The sequence below is a fragment of the Rosa chinensis genome, chromosome 7, assembly GCF_002994745.2.
Source record: "Rosa chinensis cultivar Old Blush chromosome 7, RchiOBHm-V2, whole genome shotgun sequence".
Lineage (NCBI taxonomy): Eukaryota > Viridiplantae > Streptophyta > Magnoliopsida > Rosales > Rosaceae > Rosa > Rosa chinensis.
The window spans coordinates 24,517,673-24,541,096 of NC_037094.1; the positions used below are offsets into that span (position 1 = coordinate 24,517,673).

Here is a 23,424-nt window from a genome sequence, read left to right on the forward strand (position 1 = left end):
GTGACAAGGAGGAGACTCTGGGCCGGAGAGCTCAGGTGGAGGTGGACGAAGTACTGGTCAGAGCTGGTGGAGGAGAGAGGAGCGGTGATGATCCGGGTATTGAATTAGAATCTGGGAAAGAAACAACATCTCTTGAAAGCAAAACACGCAAATCCTTCTTGGTTCCAAATCAAACTCCCAATTGCTCAAATCCACCCATCACAGAAATCAAGCTCTATTCTAGAAACCTTAGCAGCATAGTCTCATGGAAGTACCACAGAAACCTCGATATGTCAAATAATTCTCTCAAAGGCTCTGTCCCAGGTTGGTTCTTGTCTCATCCAACCTTAGTCGAAGTCATTCTCTCTAAAACAAGTTCGGCGGCAGCTTCGGGTTTGATAACGGTTCGGTTTCGTCAGTCCATAAGCTATCTCTCCAGCAACAGGTTCACCAACTCTATTACGCTTTCTGGTTTCCCACACCTCAAATCCTCAACCTTTCTCACAACAATTTGGGTGCTCTCCCTTCTGATCTGCCAACCTCACTAATGTCCACACCTAGACATTTCGAGCTGCAAAATCTCGGCAGCTCGAAGCCAATCTCTATTCTTCGCGCATTGACCTACTTAGATGTCTCAAACAACTCCATGAACGGTTCTTTCCCTTCGGATTTCCCCCAATTAGTCCCCTGAAATCCTTGAACATTTCGTTCAATAATTTCAGAGGTATAGTCGGCTTAGAAGAGTACCAGAAATTTGGGAAAACAGCTTTCTACAAGACTCAACCTTTACATAAGAACAACAACTACCCAAACCAAATAAACCCATAAGTGAGTCCAACGATCAAAATCTGAGTGACCCATTACATTTTGCCTCTTCCCACCGTTTGTTGCCTGTGGTTTTTGTTGTTTCAATGTACAGTAACTATGTTGTTGTGTTGTCCAATTGGATTTATATAGTTAACAGTTGAACACAAGAACCCATCCCTTCTTATTGATTCTCGAAACGGGCTGCTGTAATTTCCTTATGGATATGAAGATCGAATTGCAGTGGATTTGGTTGAGGTGGAGCTGTAGAGGTGTTCATCAATGGCAAAATTGGATGAGAAAGAAGGAAGAAGAGATAGAAATTGGAGAGGATCTTGGCAGCGTTGGTGATGGTTTGGGCGAATGAGAAGGAGAGGAGAGAGAAGAAGAAGGAGACTGAGGTTGAAGAAGAAACATAAGCCATTTTCTTTGATTTCTTGAGTGGAGGAAAAGGAGCGAAGCTTGTGGCGGTTTGGCTAGAACAAAATCCCAAAAGAAGAAGAAGAAGAACAAGAAGAAGAAGAAAAAAATAGAAGAAAAAGAACTGAAAAGAAGAAAAAAAAAATTAACACATAAAAAAAAGGTAAACTGGTCATTTCATTTTTTTGAGGGACCCACGTACTTGCCACATTATCAAGTTGACACCGTCAGAGATTTTGGACGGAAGTATCATATTGATGTCAAAATAGGTCTTTGGATATTACATTGATTAAGAGTTCGGGTATTAAATTGACCTTAGCAGCATAATTGAGGACGGTGACTGAATTTTTCTCTTTCTCTTTACCTACAACTCTAATCCATCAAATACTCCATATCTATTCCCTGCCCCCAATAAATGATACATCCCAATTAAAGCAAAACCCTTCAAGAATCTTCCCAACAGAAAATGTAATCCCAAGCAACAACATATTATGTTTGAAGATAAGCTCTGATAAGTAGGAGTAAACAGTAAAGGAATGGAATAAGATTCAGATCACAACAAACATTCAACTAGACAACGTCACACATGAACTGCTGATCGGCAAGACCAGAAACTTCAAAATTCAAACTTGAAGAAATTCAAACAGACTTGAGATGTTACTTTGAAATTTGCAAGAACCCAACTTTGAGATTGAAAATTGGGAAAACATGGAAAAGAAGCAAAAATTTTGGGTGAATAAAAACCTGATGCTTGTCCTTTTCCATTGTACAGAGAAATTGGTTTTCCAATATCATATTCCATTAGTTATTGAAATTTTACAGGGAAGAAACACATCAGTGGAAAACCCAGCCCCAAAATCGAACCCATCAATCCCAACCAATTCCAGGAGAAATTTATCAACCACCAAAACCCATAAGGACGAGTCAAGATTCAAGAACATAACAGAGAGCGAAAGTCTTCTCTGCGGAGATCTGATATTGGAGAGAGAGAGACAGAGAGGAGACGGTCGAGGTTTCTGGCCTTCTGGGTATTGGTTTTTGATGTCAGTCACTACGTGGCACTATTATAGCCACTAGATGTTGTTTCTACACGTGTCATTACTTGATTAAAATCTTAGGAAGCTTAGGCAATTTTATTGCTTAGGAGAGGATCCGGACCCTATATTAATCTCTTAACCTATTTCCAAAAAGAAAAATAATCTCTTAAACCTATTTTCGACTAGAATAGAGAACTGTGACAGGCAGGCATGCATCTTTCCCTTCAAATTCAATCCAAGAAGAAACGAAAGGAGTCAAAATCAGCTCCGGATTTGAGAAACAAAAGCGACTCCTTAACTCCGGTATTAGACCGTGCCTCGAAATCTCTACCATCACCAAGAAGCATACCAGAATTGTACAAAGAGAAGGAGCAGAATTTAAAGGTTTTCTCACTCCAAGAGCTCAGGGATTCAACCAATGGCTTCAGCAGGTTGCAAAAGCTTGGGGAAGGGGGATTTGGAGTGTGTATAAAGGAATAATCAAGCCCAAAAATGGCAAGGGTAGTCCAATCTTGGTTGCCATAAAAAGTTGAATCCACATAGCTTACAGGTTCTAATTCTTATCTTCATTAAGGAGCTTTAACTGTCTGGTTAAGTTTTCCATTTTTTCTACCTGTTTTCTTCCACTTGGTTTTTCTCCATTACTGCTTGGTTGGTTGGTTGGTTTTCTTAGTCTCGGATGTTGAAAGATTGTGATGGTAGCATTGAATGCTATTGTATTCTGATCTGAAAGAGTTGTCATATTGGATAGGGAATTAAAGTAGTTGTTTTTGGGTTGAATTATTCCTAAAGAATAGTTATATATATGTTCATGTTTGACTATACTTCTAGTAGTGGCCCTGTTCTGCATTTGTTAATAAACATATGGTTTTTAATTGATTAATACATGCATGTGGTTTGTTTAGTAGATTTATTGGGTCTCTGTGATTTTATATCGATGTTAATATAGCTTGTTGGATTTATAAGAAACACTATTCAATTCTTCCTGTATACTGCTTCATATAATCCCAAAATACATGTTAGGCACTAGGCATAGTAGAGTGGGGAGGAAAAAGGGGGATGGGGGTTACCAACCCATCCTATCATTCCTCATTCCTGGCCAATTGGAGTGGGATGATATGGAAGTAAATAATCAAATAGAGAATGTGCTCAAGTGAGTAGGGCATGAAAAGACTAAATGTGACATAATGCTTTTTTATTTTTTTTGAAAGGATGATTTTTCTATTGAGGTTGAAAGAATCTGAATGTCTTCTATTGATCAAGTCACGGAAGTTCTGTGGTATACATTTAGTTAACGACCCTACATGTAGTTTTGTGTATGACAAATTTGGACCTTGGAATTAATCTGGTGCTCGAACCCTAGGAGTGTGGAGAGAATATCATCATTTGTAGTGTTAGCAAGAACCAATAGGAAAGTGAGTACTAAACTTTTTTTTTTTGAGGGGCAAGACGACAGTAGAGCCTTTACACACCGCCCATGCAGTGTATCCCAGCATTGCCAGACTAATCACTGCACCGCAGACGCACGAACCTGAGGTGTTAACAAACCCAGGTCCCTCAAATCTGCTGGCCTTGGATTTCATATAGTGTTTCAAAACCATTACTAAAGTGAATTGTAAATGGACTTGTTTCTATTATGCAGCTTTCTGTGTATGACAAGGCTCTTACTAGTTACGAAAGAGAGGGGTTTGCTCTCAAGAACATGAATTGGAACAGATTCTCAAATTTTGTGGAAATAGCATTTTAACTTTGAGAATGGATAAATGTAATGATTTAGCCCTTGAAATGATATTGGTCTGTGTAAAAGATACATCCATTACTCTTTTAAACTGTTGAGAAAGACTCGCACATCCAACTGAACTCTAAGTTCTAGTTATCCTTTCCTAAACACCCATTTGGAGGCATTGTGTGCCTCTCTATTATTTTATCTATTTAGTTGTCAAGCTTATATGGTTCTTTGCTGTTTAATATAGGGTCATAAACAATGGCTTGCAGAGGTTCAATTCTTGGTGTGGTAAATCACCCAAATCTGGTAAAGCTTCTAGGATATTGCTCTGTAGATGGAGAAAGAAGGATCCAACGGCTATTGGTATATGAATATATGCCTAATAGGAGCTTAGAGGATCATCTTTTCAACAGGGCTTTGAACCCTCTTCCTTGGATCACGAGGTTACAAATAATGCTTGGTGCTGCTCAAGGATTGGCTTATCTACACGAGGGACTGGAAGTCCAGGTGAATATAGTTTTCATTTATTTGACCTATGTTGACCATGTATTTCCTTTCAGTTTGTTTGGAATGTAGAACTACCATATCATGTGAGCATGCAACTCATATATGTTATTTTGACCAATGGAATACCAAATCAGTGTGACCTGCTTAAGATAGTGTAGTATTAGAATCACCACGACTAATGATTGGAATGGAGTAACTATGTATTATACGTCTTTTACTTGTCTGCTGCATTTATAGTGGCATCTCTGGTTTTGGAACTTAAATTGTATCTGCTGCTAATATAATTGCCTCCAGTTACATATATTGGTGGACACTGTCACTTCAGCAACTGTCCATTATCTTGATGTATTTTGTTCTCTAAAAGCTTAAGCTGTTGGGACCCTGTGGTTGTGTCACATGGTATAAGAGTTCTTGAGTTCAAAACCATCGAATGAAATTGCACTCTTCTAGTTCTTTGTTGTCTAGTACAATTTGAAATTGAATATAAAACTTGAGAGTAATATAAAAGAAGCATGAATTAAATTATCATTCTGTAATTTCTGCGCGTTAATAGGTATCGAGGGATACTTCAACACACTAGTCCCTGATCTTATTCTTCCATTTTGTAGCTGGAAGTCAATTACAGGGAACAATTTAAATTCTCGCTACTTACAAATGTGCTTTAATGTTAATGTTATAATACTACATCATAGATTTGGTTCAGCTCTGCTTGTGAGCATAAACAAAAGTCATCTTCTATCAATATCCAAATGCTGAAGAGTGTATTTGAGGATGGTAGATACTGGCTTACCTAACATGGTAACTCCTTATTTGTTTGAAGACAAGAATTTTTATATACTTTGTTGAACCTTTTTTGTTGCATTGTTTGAATAGGTGATATATCGAGATTTCAAATCCTCCAACGTGCTCTTGGATGAGGACTTTAAGCCGAAGCTCTCAGACTTCGGGCTTGTTATTTACTGACCTGGAGAATTTGCTCCAGCTTTTGAGTTTCTGTTGGCCTGTTTTCCTATTTCGCTTTGAAGTAGGGGCTGTTTGTCTGCTTTCTTTTACTGTCTGTAGCCTCGGTGCCTTCTCTGGGCTTGGCCCTTTTAATGAAGTTTCATTAATCCAAAAAAAAAAAAAAAAAAACAATTTGGGGCATCTGGGTCTAAATGGGTAAAAAGAACCCCTTGAGGTGATATAAGAGAGAAGCCTGTGATCAACGAAAAGCATTATTAATAGTGTCTACTGTGACTGTTCTATTAAATTTTTAACAGGTTGAAAAGGTCGGATAAGTGGAAATGGGAAGTTTTGTGTAAGTTCCAATTTTGCAGACCTCAAATATTTTTAGCCTGCTATGTTTTTATACCCTTTTTAACCGAAGTTAGGGGTTCTGGTCCAACATGAGGATGGTTTGATCACTACTGAGAGAGGGTGTGTGTACTACTTGAGGGGGTTCGAGTACAATTGGATGGTTATCATTTCTACCTTCTGTTTTCCTGAGACTGAAGCTGTGAAAGTTGGAGCAAAGAATGCAGATAAAGAGGGAGTGAAAAGAATGACAAAAGACTGTATCACTCATTAGAAAGGGTAGTTGATTTTATAAGATTTCACTACCTCAGTGTCAAATGATCTCTTGGAGCTACAATGTGAGCTTTCTAGTTACTGGTTAGCGATGTATGAAACCTTGAAGAAACTACAGTACAATATACATCCGTTTTAGTTGCTTGTCTTAGAAAGCAAAACTACTATATTCTGTCACATTGACATATACATGGTTATCTTACATTAGACGTCATGCATTCTAAACTGAAAGAAGGTAAAAAGAAAACAAAGAGCGAAATGCAGCTACAAAATGAAGAAAGAGGAGGCAAAGACATCTCAAATCGAAAAACCTCCCATATCCTGGTTTCCTAGAGGATACTAATTCCTTCCTCCACATAACAGTAGGCTGCAACTTCTAAGATCATCTTATAAAGAAAAAAAGACCACAGTACAAACATTTATGTAAGTACAAAACAATAAATGATGATCTGCTAGTATTATTAGATAGATCATATCTTTGTACCATACATGAATTTGAAATAGGCGCATCTCATGAAGACTTTAGTAGTGAAGTGTCAGACTCCCAAAATCCTCTGAAGAATCCAAGCTATGCACTATCGTAATAAAATCCTAGGTTTCTGATAGCATCAGTTTTTCCTCAGTTGCATATTTCGGGGAAGTGTTAGCTGTGGTCTGCAAAGTCCAAATTCCCCATAGATGCAGAGTGATAAAATCTCTGAAGTTTGATTGGAATAGATCAATTAATGAAATGCTCTGGAATGGAACAATATATAATTGCAGGTATTATTTTGAAATCAATCGAGAAAGATAGGTTTAAATTACAGCCAGAAAGATGGAATAAAAGTTATACCAGCTCATATAATCCATTATTCACACACATTTCTCAGAGATAAAAGCATAATAATTATTTCTTGCTGAAAGAGAAAGCAACGACATCTGGAAACCTTCAACATTAAGCCTTGAATCTTTCCACTTCGGGATCATTAGGCTCATTTCCCCGAATGCCAGAATCTCTAACATCATGTCGAAACAAATGACAGTCAAAAAACAATATTTCTAAAAGATTGAACAAATATTTTGTGTTTCCAAACGATTGTAATACTATAAATTTGAAAGAGTTTCTACAAGTATATCTAGCCAGAAATATAAACACTAGAAAAATAAGTATCATGTAGCTTAGTTTACCATTTATCTTTGAAGTCTCCTTTGCACTTTTGCCTTGTACACAGCGGTTTTGACATAAATCCAATCTTTTGAATTGTCAGGAATCTGAAATAAGCATATCTCCAAGAATCCTAAGCAGTAAACTGCCGCAGACCATCCAAAATCCAGTGACAAATCCCAGCACAGCACTGATAAAAATCCCAGGCTTATGAGACCATCATTATCATGTTCTTTGTTATCATCAGCTTGAGTTGCTCCATCTGGTGAGCAATTTGGTGTCAGCGGTGGTCCACAAAGTCCATGATTTCCCATATATGCAGAAGCATTAAACCCTGGAGTTGGGTGCCTGATGGAATTCTTTCTGACAAGTTGTTGTGTGATAAGTCCAAGACACTAAGAAAGTTTAAGCTCGCAAACTTGTAGGAATTTTACCAGATATCCGGTTTCTTGACAAATCAAGAGATTCCAACATCTTCATGTTACCAAAGTCTTCAGGAAGCTTTCCCGTCAATTGTTTCTAGACAGGTTCAGAGAAATCAACTCTGTCATACTTGCTATACTTGGCGGAATTTCCCCAATCAAATAGTTGCTTGAAATGTCAATGCTTCTCATACCCATAAGATGGGAAACTCTCTTTCTATTCCTTTCCACATAAGTTCCACAATTTCACCAACTCCAGTATCATTAGCCAATGCGGTTATGTTATTGAAGCAATCTGGCAAGCCTCCTGAAATATTGTTGTGAGAGAGGTCCAAAACATGAATGCCAGCTAGACTGCACAGGGAGAAGGGTATGATTCCATTAAACTCATTTGACCGTAAGCGTAGTATCGCCAAGTTGGTTGGCTTTGGCCAATCCATGTTGGTATCTTTCCCGACAAGTTATTGTTGCCGAGGTCAACTATCGACAATCTGGTAGAGTTCTCTAAAGAAGGCAATTCTCCTGAAAGTTGTTATCATGTAAACGCAATATATCAATTTTCTGTAGATTGCCTAACGAGCTTGGTATTTTTCCAGATAATTTATTCTTTCCAAATTGAATAGATACAAATTTTGAAATTGCATCCAACAATTAGGAAGCTCCCAGACAATAGGTTCTTAGAAATGTCAAGATACTCTAAATTGGAGCCTACATTGCACAAAAGGAAGACACGGCTCAGAAAACATGTTATTCGAGAGATACAACTCCCTGAGCATAGGAGAACAGGATGGCACTGCGCCAGAAAATAGATTAGAAGACAAGTTAACATAATCCAAGCTTGTCGATGACAGATTCGGTAGTTTCCCATGGATTTGGTTCATAGAGAGATCTAAGCCGAAAATAGATCCCAAACCTGGATAGGTAATGATCCTGATAGTCCAGCATTAGAGAGAACAAGAGTAGTAAGATTTGTCTGCGTTAGAATCCACTTGGGAAAAGCTGGCCCACCTTGAGAGAGGACATATCCAACAAACCAGTAAGTTGAAATGGTGGATTCCAATCAGAGCTCAGGTTGATAGAGAAGCGATTATCAGAAAGATCCAAGTCTGTAAATGAGAGAGGTTCAAAAAGTGGGCTTCTGTTATGACACCACTCAAAGAATTCCCGGAGAGACGTAATGTTTCAAGGCTAGAGAGTTGCCCAAGACTCTCGGGTACAGATCCATTTAGTTGATTTGTGTCAAGCTGTAACACTCTTAACTTTGCAAAACGTGCCAAATCTGGCAACGACCCCCAAACTGGTTATCACCCAAGTACAAGGTCTCAAGTGTGTTCTCAGCACAAGACAAGGTTTTAACAGAGTCCTCAATGTTTCAGACAACTGGTTTGACCATAAGGTCAACGACTCTAAGCTGCATAAGTTTTGAAAGCCTTTTGGTATCCCACCTTCAAGTTGATTGGAAGAGAGATCTAGTGTTACTAGAGAAAGCATGCTTGTGAAGACATCTGGGATGGGACCTTGGAAATGATTTTCACTTAATTGAATATGTTCAAAGTTGTTGTTGACATTGGCTATCCAATAAAATATTGAAGAATTAAGATGATTAACAGAGAGGTCAAGGAGTTGAAGAGAGGTGGAAGAATAATAAAGGAAAGTGAGCTTAGATTGACATCAGGAAGGTAACACACGGATAACTGAAGCTCTGTCAGTAAAGTGAGCTTGCTTAAAGATAGTGGCCAATTCACAACCTTTGACAAATCTAGATATGACATGTTTAGGTATCTCAAGGAAGAAAGATGAGATAACCACTCAAGATTTTCAGAACTAACACCATCGTTCCGGTAAAGATCAAGAGTGTGCAAATTAGAGAGGTTTCCAAGTTGGGGAGGAACAGGTCCACCGAAATTAGCATCTGCAAGTTTGAGTTCTTTCAATTGACTCAGAGAGCCAATGAATTTGGGAATCATCATTCCTTCAAAATCATTGGAGGAAAGATCAAGAGTGTGCAAATTAGAGAGGTTTCCCAGTTGGGGAGGAACAGGTCCACTGAAATTAGCACCTGCAAGTTTGAGTTCTTTCAATTGACTCAAAGAGCCAATGAACTTGGGAATGATCATTCCTCCAAAATCATTATAACTGAGGTCCAAGTAATTAGATATTGCAATTCAAGTAGTGAAGGACTCATTTCACCTCTTAAAGGACTTCAGTAGAATTGAAATATGCATTATAGCTAAAGGAGAAATCAAGACTGGTGACATGACCTGTTTGGTTGTCGCATGCTATTCCTCTCCACTTGCAGCAATCTTTCTCACTTTTCCAAGAGGCAAGAGCATTGGACTTATCCACAAGGCCTTGTTTGAACTGGAGAAGAGCATGCTTTTCACTGTCCAGCACATGATGTTGTTGGAGCTTCCAACACTTGAAACAACCAATAGCAGAGGCAATGGCCAGGCACACAAGCCTAACCAAACCAGAATGCATAGACCCACCACTCATTATACTGAAAAACATGATTATGAAGATGATATGCAACCTGCAAAGAAGTGAAGTATATATAGTTGAAGCAAAAGGATTTGGAAACTACATATGTATAATCGTGGAAACAGCAATGAAGTTGCTCCATTAACTGACTCGATCGGCATAATTGGAAATTGGTTTTTTCTTCATTGATTTTCTTTAGTCTCAGTCTCACAATACGACAGAGGATGACCCAGCACCACTCATATCATGTGGTTCGAATATGTTGTACATTTGTACAATCATTCTATGCTTCTCTCCTTTCTGAATGAATACTAGTTTTTGTTATATTAAAAAAAAAAAAAAAAACATGTCGTAGTACTTGGGGCTGGGGCCTCAAGTCTAGCCCAATGCTCTATTCTCTTGTAAAATTGAGAAAAATCCTTTTAGAAATTTGTAAAACCTCTCCTTCTCTCTATTCGTGAAATGGAGAAGCTTTCACTCTGGTTCAGACAGTTGCAGTGGCAAGTTGGCAACTGTCTTTTCTGCCGTTTCCGGCTGGTGCTCACTTTCACTCACTTCCCGGAATTCCATTCTTTTCAAATTTTAACAAATAATTTTGTGAATCAGGTACGGCTTCAAAGAGCTCGGAAGCTTAATCGAAGACCTTTGCCGCCAAAATCCCAATTCCGATCCTCATTCCTGACTTCATTCGATACTTCCATTCTCTCTCTCACTCACTCGCTACCCACATAGTTACTTGTTTACTAAAGAATTCTAATTGGGTTTGGTCGGTTGGGTTTTGTATTGTTTATGAGTGAATGTAAAATTGATCCAAACTAACTCTAATGCCTAAAGCAGAGGACTTGGGTAAAATTACAAGACTTGAGTAAAATCCCAATGCTGTAACTCTAAGATGTAATTCTAATTCAGTTGAATTTTACTCATCAAGATGGTGTTCTGCTGTAAACCTAAGGACATGCTTCTTCCTTTTCCCTCATTGTTGAAGTTTTGAGCTCACATTACAGGCTCAACATGAAATTGGAATCATAGTATCTTACAGCTGATAAAGATTAGTTTTAACTCTTTTTTTTCTTTTAACTTTTATTCTCTGAATCATTCTTCTGTGGAATGATGTGGTGTTTGAACCTAGACAGTAGATGCTCTACTATCCCTCCATTTGGGTGCATGTTAATTAGCCTTTTACTGCTTTTATGTATTTGGCACTCTTCTCCGCGTACTTGAAATTAAGGGGGTGTATTGTATATGGAATTACTGGCACTTTTAAAGAAATCCATGGAATTTAAAAGTCTGGGTGTATTCAATAGAGACTTTTAACAGTCCATAAAAGTCTGGGTGTATTCAATTAGGATTTTAAAAAATCTTTATGAATTCCACCAAAGTCTAGGGGTATTCAATTAGGACTTTTAAAAATGAATAGAAGTTTAGGGGTATTCAAATATCATTCATACATACGGAATTAGAAATCATGGAAAATCATGGACTTTGTAGTGTTAAGTATAAATACCAAATTCCAATATTTTCCAGCCACCAGAGCAAAGATTTTGAGTGTGGAAAAGTCTGTCAAAGTTCTCTCTCTGCGCGTTCAAGGTTGGTCCTCCATCATCTCTCTTTCATGATTTCTTTTTCTTTTCTCTATATTTTGTGATATCAACCTCTAATACCTAACATGTTCATTGTTGTTGTTGAATTTGATTTTTTTTTTTTTTTCAATTGTGATGCTTGGAACCCTAATATTATCATCAACTCCTAAAACAAAGCCAAATAATGTATATGCCTAATGCTTTTACGGTTCGATCATAGTCCTGCATACTATTGCGGTTATTGCTATTGTCGTCGCTTGTTTGCTGCGTATGTTTCTTCTTCTTTGTTTTTCTCGCTAGGTTTTCTGTTTCTTTTGTATTTGTTGTTGTCCTATATGGCATGGTCTCTTTTTTTTGCTACTGCTTTGCCCTTGTGGCTCTTAAGTTCGGGTAGATTAGCCAACGGTGGGTGGTTTTTTTTTTTTTTCCTTCATGCCATAACTTCTTTTCTATACTAATAGTGTGTGTGATTTTACCCTGCATTGAGATGGACTTATGTTGACAATCTCATGTCAACTTTCTTAAAATGATAGTAATGTCAGAGGTGCAATTTGGTTCAAGCTTTGGGTGAATCTATACAGAGTTATTAATTTTCATTCAAATTTTGCTTTAACCCTTCAATTTGAAGCCAATGTTGGCACCACTAAAGTCGGCAATGGCTGATAAAATTATGTCAGGTTATTTATTTTCTTTTTCTAAAATTTTAGTGTTCTTTTTTATGCTTTGAGAATATTATGTGTATGTTGAGCAGAGCTTTAATGTTAGAAATTTTACTTTGGGATTACAGAGTAGTAGGTTGATAAATAGGATCACTGAATCTCAAAGAGTTAATTCAGCTAAGTTTGTAGTCAGCTGAGAGATAGGAATATTGTTCTGGAGTTTTGATTCATGTGGTTGGGCAAATTGCCATATGACAGTTGTCTGTACCTTGATCAGTTTTGTCATCTTTATGGACTCAATTTCTTTAGGATTCAGATTCTTTTATTTCCTCCTTCAAATTCCCATGGAAACAGATCGTGATCAAGTTTGGGGTTATGAGAGTCTGATTTGTGCAATTTATGAGTACTGTTTATAATCATATTGTATGGCATGCTATAAAAACAAACAAGTGTGGATCAAAATGTAATTGAATGAATTATGAAACAAAGAAAAATTAATCAAAGAGAAGTTGGCTAGGTAATAATCAATATGAACAATGTATCAAAATTTGCTATTTTTGTCTCTGCACCCAATTGTCTGAGTTGGTTCCTTTTGTATGCTTAATGCATGTTTAAAGAAAAGAAGAAAAAAAAAAAAAACCTTGCATACGTTTTGAAGTAATGCTTCTTACCAGAATGATTCCTTATCCCTAGTAGCCAAAATCATTGCTCTTAATATGAATAGATTCAAGCTGATGAAGGATACCAGCAACTCTTCTTTACTTTATTATTTTGTTGTGTCAGAAAGCAATTTAGGAGAGTATGAAAACAGGATATTGGTGCATGTTTATATTGATATACACACCTGATAGTTGTGCGTCTTGATAACAGAAGGGTTGTCATTTGGGGTCTAATATCTTTCTTGTTTCTTTGTGGAGCCATGTACCTTGGACTTCTAATTTTTTTTTTTCCAGTCTATACTTCCCTTATGTTTATATTGTTCTGAATTATAATGTTTTGATTGATAAAAGTTGCATGTATGATTACTTTTACGCAATCGTATAGATGGGAGATTCACAAGGGAATGGTAAAAGAAAAGATTACAAAACTTGGAATGCTGAAGAGAGCAATGTTTTGCTTCAACTTATGGTTGAAGGCGCCAAACTTGGATTGCGTGATATTAATGGTGTGATAAGCAAACAAACAGTAGAGGCGAAGCTACTTCCTAAACTGAAGGAAAAACTTGGTTGTGAAATAAGTTTTAGTCATTACCAAAGTAGAGTGAAATGGTTTAAGAAACAATACACCAATTACTCTCAACTTATGCGTCATAGTTCTGGATTTGGGTGGGATCCGATCACAAAGAGATTCACTGCTGATGATGAAGTATGGGCAGATTATTTGAAGGTGAGCTTATTGCTTTTTCATTTTATTCTAATTTAGATTTATAGTTATTTCAAATGGTTATCATCATATTGACACGTGTATTTTTTTTTCCCTACTAGTCACATCCAACGCATGGGCACTTTCGGTCAGAAACTTTTCCAGACTATGAGGACTTGAAAATTGCAGTTGGAAATGGAACTGCAACTGGAATGGGCTCAATCAGTTTAGGTGATGATACAGATGCCTCTACATTTGGAGCGGAAGAAAACGGACCTTGGGGAATTGATGGATTAGTTTTTGATCGAAATACTAACATGTTCGTGCAAAGTGAAAATGAGTCATCACACCAAGAAAACTCGCCATCTCTTTCACAACAACCCTTCCAAGGTACCAATGTAGATGCTCCACCACATAGCAGGACTCAAGGAAAACGGAGTAGGACTGACTATGAAAATAATAGCGGCTCAAAGGGGGCAACTAGTCAGGCTGAGGTTTTAGAAAACTTATCAAGTGGCATTGGTAAAATTGTCACAAGTTTTGATAAAATTTGTGGCTTAATGGAGAAGAGAGAATCAAGAGAGAGTGATCTTTTGGATGCTATGAACGAGACCCCAGGATTAACTGATGAGGCTTGCTTTATGGCTCTTGATTTGCTTAATACTAAAGCAAAGCAAGATTTCTTCATGAAGCTGAGACCTGAACAACGACATAATTGGATCACCTATAAACAAATGCAATAGGTGTGGGTCAATCTCCACTAGCGACACCTAATAAGCAATAGGCTATGTTCTATTATTAATTTTAAGTTATGGAGTTTGATTTTATTTTGTTTGAATTGCAGCTTGTTTTGAATGATTTTAAACTGGTATGTTATGAATTACAATTTGATTTTTTGTTTGAATATTTATGATTTTTGATTTGCTTTTGAATGAATGTTAATATGAATAGTGATATATTTTTTTATAAATATGTTTAGGTGCTTTCTCTATTAGCAATGTCTGAAATGGACATGTATGGAGCTGATGAAGAGGAAGAGCAGTTTTACGAGGCTGTTAAGATATTATTAATGGCAATACAAGCAGTGATTTATGTGTTATACGAACTTGTGTTCAGCATACGTGGTGAACATATTAGACGTCCGCTGACTCGTCGACCAGTGACATCAAGTGGATACATATATATGCACAACATATTGGACAGAGACCCTCAAATCTTTAGAGATGTGTATAGAATGTATCCTGACGTGTTTCGAAAATTATGTAGCATCCTAAAAGCGAAAACACCTTTACGGGATACAAGACACATTTGTGTTGAAGAAATGCTTGCAACCTTTTTACTAGTTGTCGGCCAAAATAATCGATACAGTGAAGCTCGGCTGATATTTGAGCGATCTCATTTTGCTGTTAGCAGAAGTTTCAACAAAGTCTTGAAGGCCTTGAATACAATAGCACCACAGTTTATGGCTAAACCTGAATCCATACCACCTAACATAAGAGAAAGTACAAGGTTCTATCCTTACTTTAAGGTAAGCAATGCAACTTTTATGGATGGTTAATTATTTATTTCATTGTACAGTAATGAAGATATTATTTCATTTTTTCTTTTCAGCTATTGATATCTTTTTTCATTATTTTAGGATTGTGTCGGAGCTATAGATGGCACGCATATTCCTGCAACGGTAGTTGGACGTGAGGTAAGCAGATATCGAAATCGCCATGGGAAGATATCACAAAATGTATTAGCAGCTTGTAACTTTGATTTACAGTTCATATATGTGATTAGTGGATGGGAGGGTTCCGCTCATGATTCAAAAGTGTTGAATGATGCGATTTCTAGACGAAATGGACTCAAAGTGCCACCAGGTATAGTTTTACGTGCATAAAAAAAATTCAGAGTACTTATTACAATTTATGTCATATAACATATATATAACATACTAATTGCACATGTTTTTTATTATTAGGTAAATATTACTTAGGGGACTGCGGATTCCCAAATCGACGTCGGTTCCTAGCTCCATTTCGAGGTACTCGATATCACCTCAAAGATTTTGGTGGTGAAGGAAATCATCCTGTCAATGCAATTGAGTTATTCAATCTTCGCCATGCTTCCTTGAGGAACGTAATTGAGAGAATATTTGGAATATTTAAGTCGCGTTTCACAATCTTCAAATCAGCACCACCATTTTTATATAAGACACAAGCAGAACTAGTTTTGGCTTGTGCAGGACTGCACAATTTTCTTCGACAGGAATGTCGTTCAGATGAATTTCCTCCTGAACCAGAAGAAGATCCGATAGACAATCACGAAGATAATTTTGAATGGGATGATTTTCAAACCCAAGATCAGCAAAGAGAGAATGCTAATGAATGGAGAATGAGTATTGCTACTCATATGTGGACAGATGCCCAACCAAATGCCAACAATGAAAACAATGACAATCAAGAAAGTGAAAATGAGGGAGAAGAATAAATCATATCATTATTTCAAAGACGTCTGCTTATTTGGCATGAAACTTCATCAATGTGTTTTTTTTTTCCTTCTCTTTTTTGGATATCTTTTGGTTTGGTTGATTATATTTGGAGGTTTTTCCTTTATTTTCTTATATGTTTGTTTCATGACATTATTTGAGCTTCTCTGATTCCTACGCTAATGGTCATTAGTTAACATAGCTATGGCATCGTATTTTATTCTCTGACTAATAAACTAGCTTGGTTTTTCTTTTTTATAAGTATTGTGAAATCTACATAAGTCATTCATATAAAGTCTGTAGATTTTTACAAATCAGTAAAAATCTGTGCTAAAAATCAATAAAAGTCAATGGTTTTTAAAAAATCAATAAAAGTCTATGAACTTTTTATAGAATCCATGGACTTTTGAAAAAGTCTATCATTTAAAAAAACTCCACACAAATCCAAATACAATACACCCCCCTAAATGTGAATTGAAATAGCTGCATGAAATGTCAATTCAGAATGTGAATTCTTGTTCAAGTTTGAATTTTGATTCATGTATTAAGTAGGGATCCCTGTTTGGACTGTGACTTATTCAGCTGTTTGGGTGCAGGTTGATGGCATCAGGTGGGCAGTGTGGAAGTCCCTTCATTTGTTAAAGCTTGAGAAAACATTGTCTTAAGGCCTTCCTGCAAAACTCCTTCGGCCATCTTTGGCTGTTTTCAGGTCATCTTACCTATCCTTGACAGCAGAATGTGTGTTTCTGAGGAGTTTAGATATTAACTTTAAAACCTTTACATGCTGACTTGCATTGAAGATGCAGCTGTCTGTTGTGACGTAGTTGTTACTCAAGATGAATGAATTAGATAATGTATTTGGTGTTGATCATACTCTTTGGTGTTTCAAATTAGTGGAGAGCATTTTGTGAATTAATGTGTCAATATTGCTTGTTGTGGATCATAGAGGCTTTGCCCTGCCTGTCATGGTGATGAAATAAAAAGTATATCTCGGATTTTCCATGCAATGTTCTCTTTATTTTTCTGAAAGGCTAGGTGTTATGTTTCTGCTCTGGCCTCTAACCAACTCTCTTGTACAGAAATATGTAAACCTAGTGGCTAAGTGCATGGTGATCTGTATCTGCCTATGGCCGGTTGTCATTTACTTTGGTTGTTTTATCAGTAGTCGGGAACTAATATGCTAAAACACTGAGAAAGGTATAAGCTAGTTTAATTAAGCTACATCTGTATATGCATGAAGCCCTTTTTCTTCAGGGTAAAAATAGTAATAATGGAGGTATATTGAACATTACTACAAGTTAGTTTCTTGTTCATCAGCAAAAACAAGTATTCTAATGTCTAGAAATTAGGGAGGTTTGAGCTCAGCGTAAAGAACGGATGAACTGGTGCTGTTAAAACTCAATTCAAGAAAGAGATGAGTGAAGTCAAAGAAACCAGTTTGATATAGATCTTTAGTGAGTTTTTGTGTGTTTCTATGAGTTGCAAGATATTTATACATCTCCAAACTCGATCTGCCTGCACCCATTTTCATAGACAATGATATGCTTTTGAGCTTGAAACAAAAGTCATCTTCTATTTTGGTTCTGGCCATTGATATCCATATGCTGAAGAGTGTATTTAGGATGGTAGATACTGGCTTACCTCACATGGTAACTCTTTATTTGTTTGAAGACAAGAATTTCTTATATACTTGTTGAACCTTTGTTCTTGCATTGTTTGAATAGGTGATATATCGAGATTTGAAATCCTCCAATGTGCTCTTGATGAGAACTTTAAGCCGAAGCTCTCAGACTTTGTGCTTGCTAGAGAAGGGCCAAAGGGGTAGGTATAAGTTCTTTAAGGACTCCGTGTCAACTTCATTTGGAGGTTGGCATAATCTTGTTTGAATTGTAATATTGGAGAGGACAAATTGGATTTGTTATTTATTAGCCTTTCTTGTTCTTTCCTTCTATTTCACAAATTCCCTGATAATGGTTCATATTGTATTTGCTTTTGTTATCAGGTGATGGGGACTAGGGACTCATGCATATGCTTCCCCAGAGTATGTTGAAACACACCCATCTTTTGATCCATAGTGACTTATGAGATCCTCACTGGGGAGACGTGTCATAGAAAGACATCGACCAACTGCGGAGCAGAAGCTTCTTTATTGGGTTAGACAGTACTTGAGACCAGTATTCTGTCCAAAATGGGTGTACGTTAATTATTTGAAGAAGTTATTTTAGCTCGTTTTCTGCCACAAATAATAGTTTTTGAAGGTAATCCACACCATATAGTTGAAGCAAAAGGATTTTGGAGGTAATCTACACCATATAGATGTATAATGTGAAAATCACAATTGACTTGGTTTCAGTTCCAAGTCTAAGTATCTTTAGAAATTGGCCGACTTGACTGATTTTGTAAAGGTAGTTATGGCTGATCTCGTCCGGATATCTAATGATGAAGGTAGTCAGTGTTACAACATGACCCAAATGGATTTGTGGGCTATATTGTTGGGGTACTTATCAAGTAGTTTGATAGGTTGCTATTGTTTTGAACGTTTTTTTGACAGTGTGTGATACTTTTTTTTTAGGAGTGAAATCCACACGCTCTATTTAGAATTCTCATAAAAAGACAAATTTAAGTTAGTAAAGACAAAATTTAAGTTACTAAAAAAAGAAAACATGGAGTATTGATTATAAAATAGGGAGTGGAGATTCTTATTTTTCTTTCATTCGGTGTTTTGCCTCGCTTTGAGTTTTACCCCTATACGGTTTTAGTAAGGCCACTGTGACTCTTGTATATTTCTCCTATTTTATGAACAAATAGTTAAAACTGTTCTGTCCACCTGCCAATCTACAACGCTCCACCATCGTAGACTTGGCATAAACAGCAGTAACAACACTACTAACCGAATCAAAAACAGTTTGAAATGAAGCCAGTTGATCTGTGATTGAAAGAATTTGAGTGGAAGGATTGAGAGATGGCTTACAAAGACCAAAGATTAGGCCTAGGCACCCCTCTGCCATTTGACAGATTAGAACCAAGTTCAAAGAATGCCAAAAAGAAACCGGAATAGAAGCCAAATCCACGAAAGGCTTATTGTTTTCCAATGATTTTAATTTGATTCTAACTAATTAGATGAATTCAGTCTTTTCCATGGACGTCAAAGCTGAAAGAAAATACACCAAAAGCTTGATGGCTTTGATGCACATCAATTCCACTTGGTTGACCTTGACTATAACCAAAATGAGTTGGACGTTTGTGTGGAAATTTTGTACAAGTTAAAGCAAACATATATAGATATTGCAAAGCCAAACTTGTAGATCAAGGAACACAGCTGCCTTCAAGATGAAGATCGAGTATTAATTAGAAAGATTTTAGCCCACTAAAATTTGCGTATTCATCGACTCAAATTAAGAACCGGTGAACTAGGGATTCAATCCATCAAAATAATTAAAACAGAGGCTCAAATAATGTAGATGTTACAATTCAAGTAGTCAAGGGCCGGTCACACCATGATGATACGATCCTGTTTGGTATGTACTTAAAAAAGTTATTTCAACCTTGACAGAATGCATGGACATTCCATTTATGATATTCGACATAATGATTTGCTTTTGAGTATAGAGCAAGGTAAACATTCCATTTATGTTTTTATCTTGATCGACTTCCCATTTGTACAATCATACTGTTGAATTGGGATATGAAGAAAAGTGCATCGGCATGCCATTTGTAGAAGAACCTAGGGGTGGGCTCGCGAAACCGAAAACCGAAAAAAACAGCACCGATATCCGAACCGCGATCGAAAAAAACTGCACCGAACATGAAAAAACCGCACCACACCGAATCTGTTCGGTTCGGTTTTCGGTTTCGGCCCTAACCGCACCTAACCGAACCGAGAAACCGAACCGCAAAACCGAAATACTGTTCACTTACTACAAAACGACGTCGTTTTTTATTAGGGTTTGGAGACCAACTTACCTCGCTGTAGTCGCCCTTCCTCGAGTCGAATCCTCATTTCCTCTCGCCTCTCTTTTCTTCTCTCGACCTAATCATTTCAGTCTCTCTCTTTCTTCTCTAGCCTCTCGGCCTCTCTTTCTTCTCTTCGATAATCTTCTCAGTTTTCTCTTCGTCATCGAGAATTCGAGATCGTCAAGGAGATTGCCAAGGACTGGAAGGGTCGTTAGTCCTCTTAGTTTTCTCTTCGTCTCTGGTCTCCGCCGCCACTCCGGTCATCTAGGCCCTCAAAGAGCTAGATCGCGACCGCAAGGTGTAGAACATCAAGCACAGCGGCAAGTTGACAATGAGGACCTGAGCGGAACTGTCGCTTTACCCGCACCTTTATTCTTCTTCATATTATGCAGATCCAGAGCCTTTCTCTCAAGTACTCTCTCTATCTCTATATCTGTATATATCTATAGATCTTTCTACCTCTGTTTGATTCTAATTGATATTAATAGTTTTGTAATTCGTAAAAACTGAGATGAAGGTGTTTGCTGCAGATCCAGCCATATTGCTGAAGGCATTAAGCAGCCCCGGTACGTTTTGCTTTCTATGATTAATTTGCTTATTGTGTGGTTGAACATATGGCCAAAGTTTGTGGCTTTATAATCGATTACTGGCTTACTGCTATTGATCTGTAAATTCATGCTCTATATTTCTACTTTACCATGTGGCTTTAGGCTTTCTTAATGGATTCAAATTCTTCATCTATCAAGGACAGCTTACTGTGGTTTGTGATTGAGCAGCCAAAAATAGTGCCAATCTAGTTAAGGAAGTTTAGTTAGACACACTGCTAACCTCTTTAGTACAATGATTGTTTGCTTACAGATTTCTGGAACTATTCGTAACTGTTGTTTTGAAGCTATGAGCGAGCTGCAGAATTTGCTTTTGATTTCAGAGTTTCTCTGGCCAGCTCTGCTTCTACCTGTTGCCGGTAACAAGGTAAGATAAGCACCTGCTTCTTGACTTTAGAACTTTCTTATCAATTAGGCTAAGGAATGCTGGACTCTTTACTATTTAGTGCAAGAACGTTAGATGAAAAGTATCCTTTATTTACTAAAACACATCATATGAATATTCTCTCCCGTATTTGTCTCCTGACTTTTATTTTTAAAGAGTTATAGAATCTTCACAAATTTTGTTATAGATAGCGTTCTATAGTTCTATCTGCTTACGAGTTGCAATACTAAAATATAAAGAGTTCTGTTTCTTTCTGCTACTCTTCATTTTTTCTTTTTGTTTCCTCTCCTGTTAATATGGTGAATGGTGCCTAGATTTACAGTCAGCAAGATAGATCAAAAATGCCACTTGAGCTTAGTAGTGCTCTCTCAATTGAGCGTGAACCAGTTGATGATCCTGAAATTCGTGCTGAAGTCCTGGAGGCAATATACATGATCACATTACAGGTCGACTAACTAACATTTCGTCTGAGTTCTTTCTAAGTGTGCTCTACATGCAGTAATTTATATCTTGACTTGTTTATTTAATGGATGGTATATGGCTGCATGCTTTCAAAGTTAAAAACTGATATCAAGGAATGTGATTCAATAACAAAGGCAGATAGTTTAGCATCCAGTATATTTAGCATTCAAAGTTCATTTTCCAAGGCAGAAATTTTATCATAGTGAGATCTCATCTAGCATCATCATTCATCAGATCATAATGCTCAAAAGAAATCATATTTTCTTTTGGCCAAAAGTAAAAAGATATCTACAAAAAGAAAATGTGAATGTACTCATAGAGAGATGAAGTAACATCTTGCATGCCATGTTAACGAAAAATAAAATAGGACAGAAAGAGGGGGGAGGGGAAAAAGATAATATTTTACTAATCTATTACATTCTTTTAACTCATAAACTAAACTGTGATAGAAAGGCAGCCTCATGCCTCAAAAAGTTGCATCAAATATTGATCACAGGATACTGCTTTAGTGTACTGAATCTGAAGCAAAAACACATCTATGCTAATTTGGGCTTTTTCTTTTGTATATTTGTTCGGCTTTTGCAGGTGAAAAATGATGCAAGCACTAATGGTTTTCGTTTTTGTTACTGGTAAGTTGTTTAGTATTCAATCAGTTTGCTCAACTTATCTAATCTCAACTCATTATCCACTCAAGTTCAGTCTGATGTAATCTTGCAAGTTGTAATGCAGGCCTTGCTAACTCTATTGATAGATTATGGTTCAGCAGCAATGGGACAGAAGTCACAGAACCCAACCGAGGCTGAGCTCTAAGATATGATCAATGAAGTGGACTGTTAATGGATTTTTAACTTTCAAGCATTCTATTTGATTAATTGTAATCTATATATGTTGGTCATTGTAGATAATCATTTTTGCTAGATTTTGGATCTAGGTTTTGCTGGCTGTTGTTGGTTTGTGTTGAATTACTACTAATTATAAGTTATGCCTTAACAGTCTGCAATTGTTGTGTAAAAAAAAAAGACTAGGGAAGATTCAACAAAATAGGTTTTGGTCTAAAGAGGTAAAAGTGGTAAGAACTCTGTTTTCCTTAAAAAAAAAAAAAAAAAAAAAAAAACCGAACTGGACCAGACTGAACCGAACCGAACCGAACTGGTCGGTGTTTTCGGTTTTAAATTCTCAAAAACGCAAAACCGAACCGAACCGAGTCTTAATTCGGTTCGATTTTCGGTTTAGGCTCAAAACCGAACCGTTCGGAACCGAACCCACCCCCTAGAAGAACCAACTTGAATGTACTGACTATTTTCAGCTAAATTCTACAGCCAACAGAAAGGGTTATAAATAAAAGTAAGTAAACTGAAGTGGATGAGGTATGAAAGCATGACACCAAAAACTCTCTTCGGCATTTCATCAAACGCCTTCACAATGACCCAAAAAAGTTCGGTTGAGTAAAACTCATTTTGGGTCTGAGAAGATTTAATTGAACTTATATTCTCAGACCCAAATAAGGGTTTGAGATTCTCTCAATTGGCAAGTTCTTGGGTTTTGCTCCGAGCTGCAGTCAAAATCAAAGGTATGCTTCTTACCTCTGTTTATACAAAATCACATTCAGAGAGGTGCTCGATTACTGGATTTGTGGGACTATGAACAAGCTATAGGTAGGAAAATTTGATTCATTGGATCTTTTAGGAATCAAACATTAGCTGTTTGCATAAAATGCTTCAAGAAATTCTTTTGGCAAATATCTCATGCATTCTACTTCTTTGAATACGTGGAGCTTTATTTGCATGCTTAATCTGTTTCTGAGTGTCGAAAGTTGATCTGAGATGATTGATGGATAAATATCTTGACTTAAGTTATA

At 37.0% G+C, this 23,424-nt stretch overlaps 3 protein-coding genes and 1 long non-coding RNA gene across 5 annotated transcripts in view; 3 read left to right on the forward strand and 1 right to left on the reverse strand.

Moving 5' to 3' along the window:
• Window positions 1-7,209: 7,209 nt before the first annotated feature.
• LOC112177654 (receptor-like protein EIX1) lies at window positions 7,210-10,101 on the reverse strand. The gene is made up of 4 exons (XM_024315921.1): window positions 9,867-10,101; window positions 9,412-9,664; window positions 7,800-7,959; window positions 7,210-7,578 (listed from the first exon to the last, which is right to left on the reverse strand). Exons 1-4 carry the CDS (start codon window positions 10,099-10,101, stop codon window positions 7,210-7,212), a joined length of 1,017 nt encoding a protein of 338 aa, XP_024171689.1.
• A 3,187-nt stretch (window positions 10,102-13,288) lies between these two features.
• On the forward strand, window positions 13,289-14,430 carry LOC112177655 (uncharacterized protein At2g29880-like). The gene is made up of 2 exons (XM_024315922.2): window positions 13,289-13,711; window positions 13,810-14,430. The coding sequence occupies exons 1-2, from the start codon at window positions 13,370-13,372 to the stop codon at window positions 14,428-14,430; spliced, it is 963 nt and encodes a 320-aa protein (XP_024171690.1). The 5' UTR covers window positions 13,289-13,369.
• LOC112175209 (protein ALP1-like) lies at window positions 14,407-16,181 on the forward strand. Of its 2 annotated transcripts, XM_040510757.1 has the most exons (5): window positions 14,407-14,555; window positions 14,667-15,215; window positions 15,327-15,383; window positions 15,456-15,552; window positions 15,654-16,181. In XM_040510757.1, exons 1-5 carry the CDS (start codon window positions 14,499-14,501, stop codon window positions 16,160-16,162), a joined length of 1,269 nt encoding a protein of 422 aa, XP_040366691.1. In that variant the 5' UTR covers window positions 14,407-14,498; the 3' UTR covers window positions 16,163-16,181. The 2 variants fall into 2 exon arrangements, with proteins under 2 accessions (XP_040366691.1, XP_040366690.1); XM_040510756.1 differs by having other exon boundaries at window positions 15,327-15,552.
• A 6,744-nt stretch (window positions 16,182-22,925) lies between these two features.
• Window positions 22,926-23,424, forward strand: part of LOC112175215 — a 46,086-nt gene continuing 45,587 nt past the window's right edge. The window contains exon 1 of the long non-coding RNA XR_005803251.1: window positions 22,926-23,136. This is a non-coding gene — a long non-coding RNA (uncharacterized LOC112175215). The remainder of the gene's footprint in view (window positions 23,137-23,424) is intronic.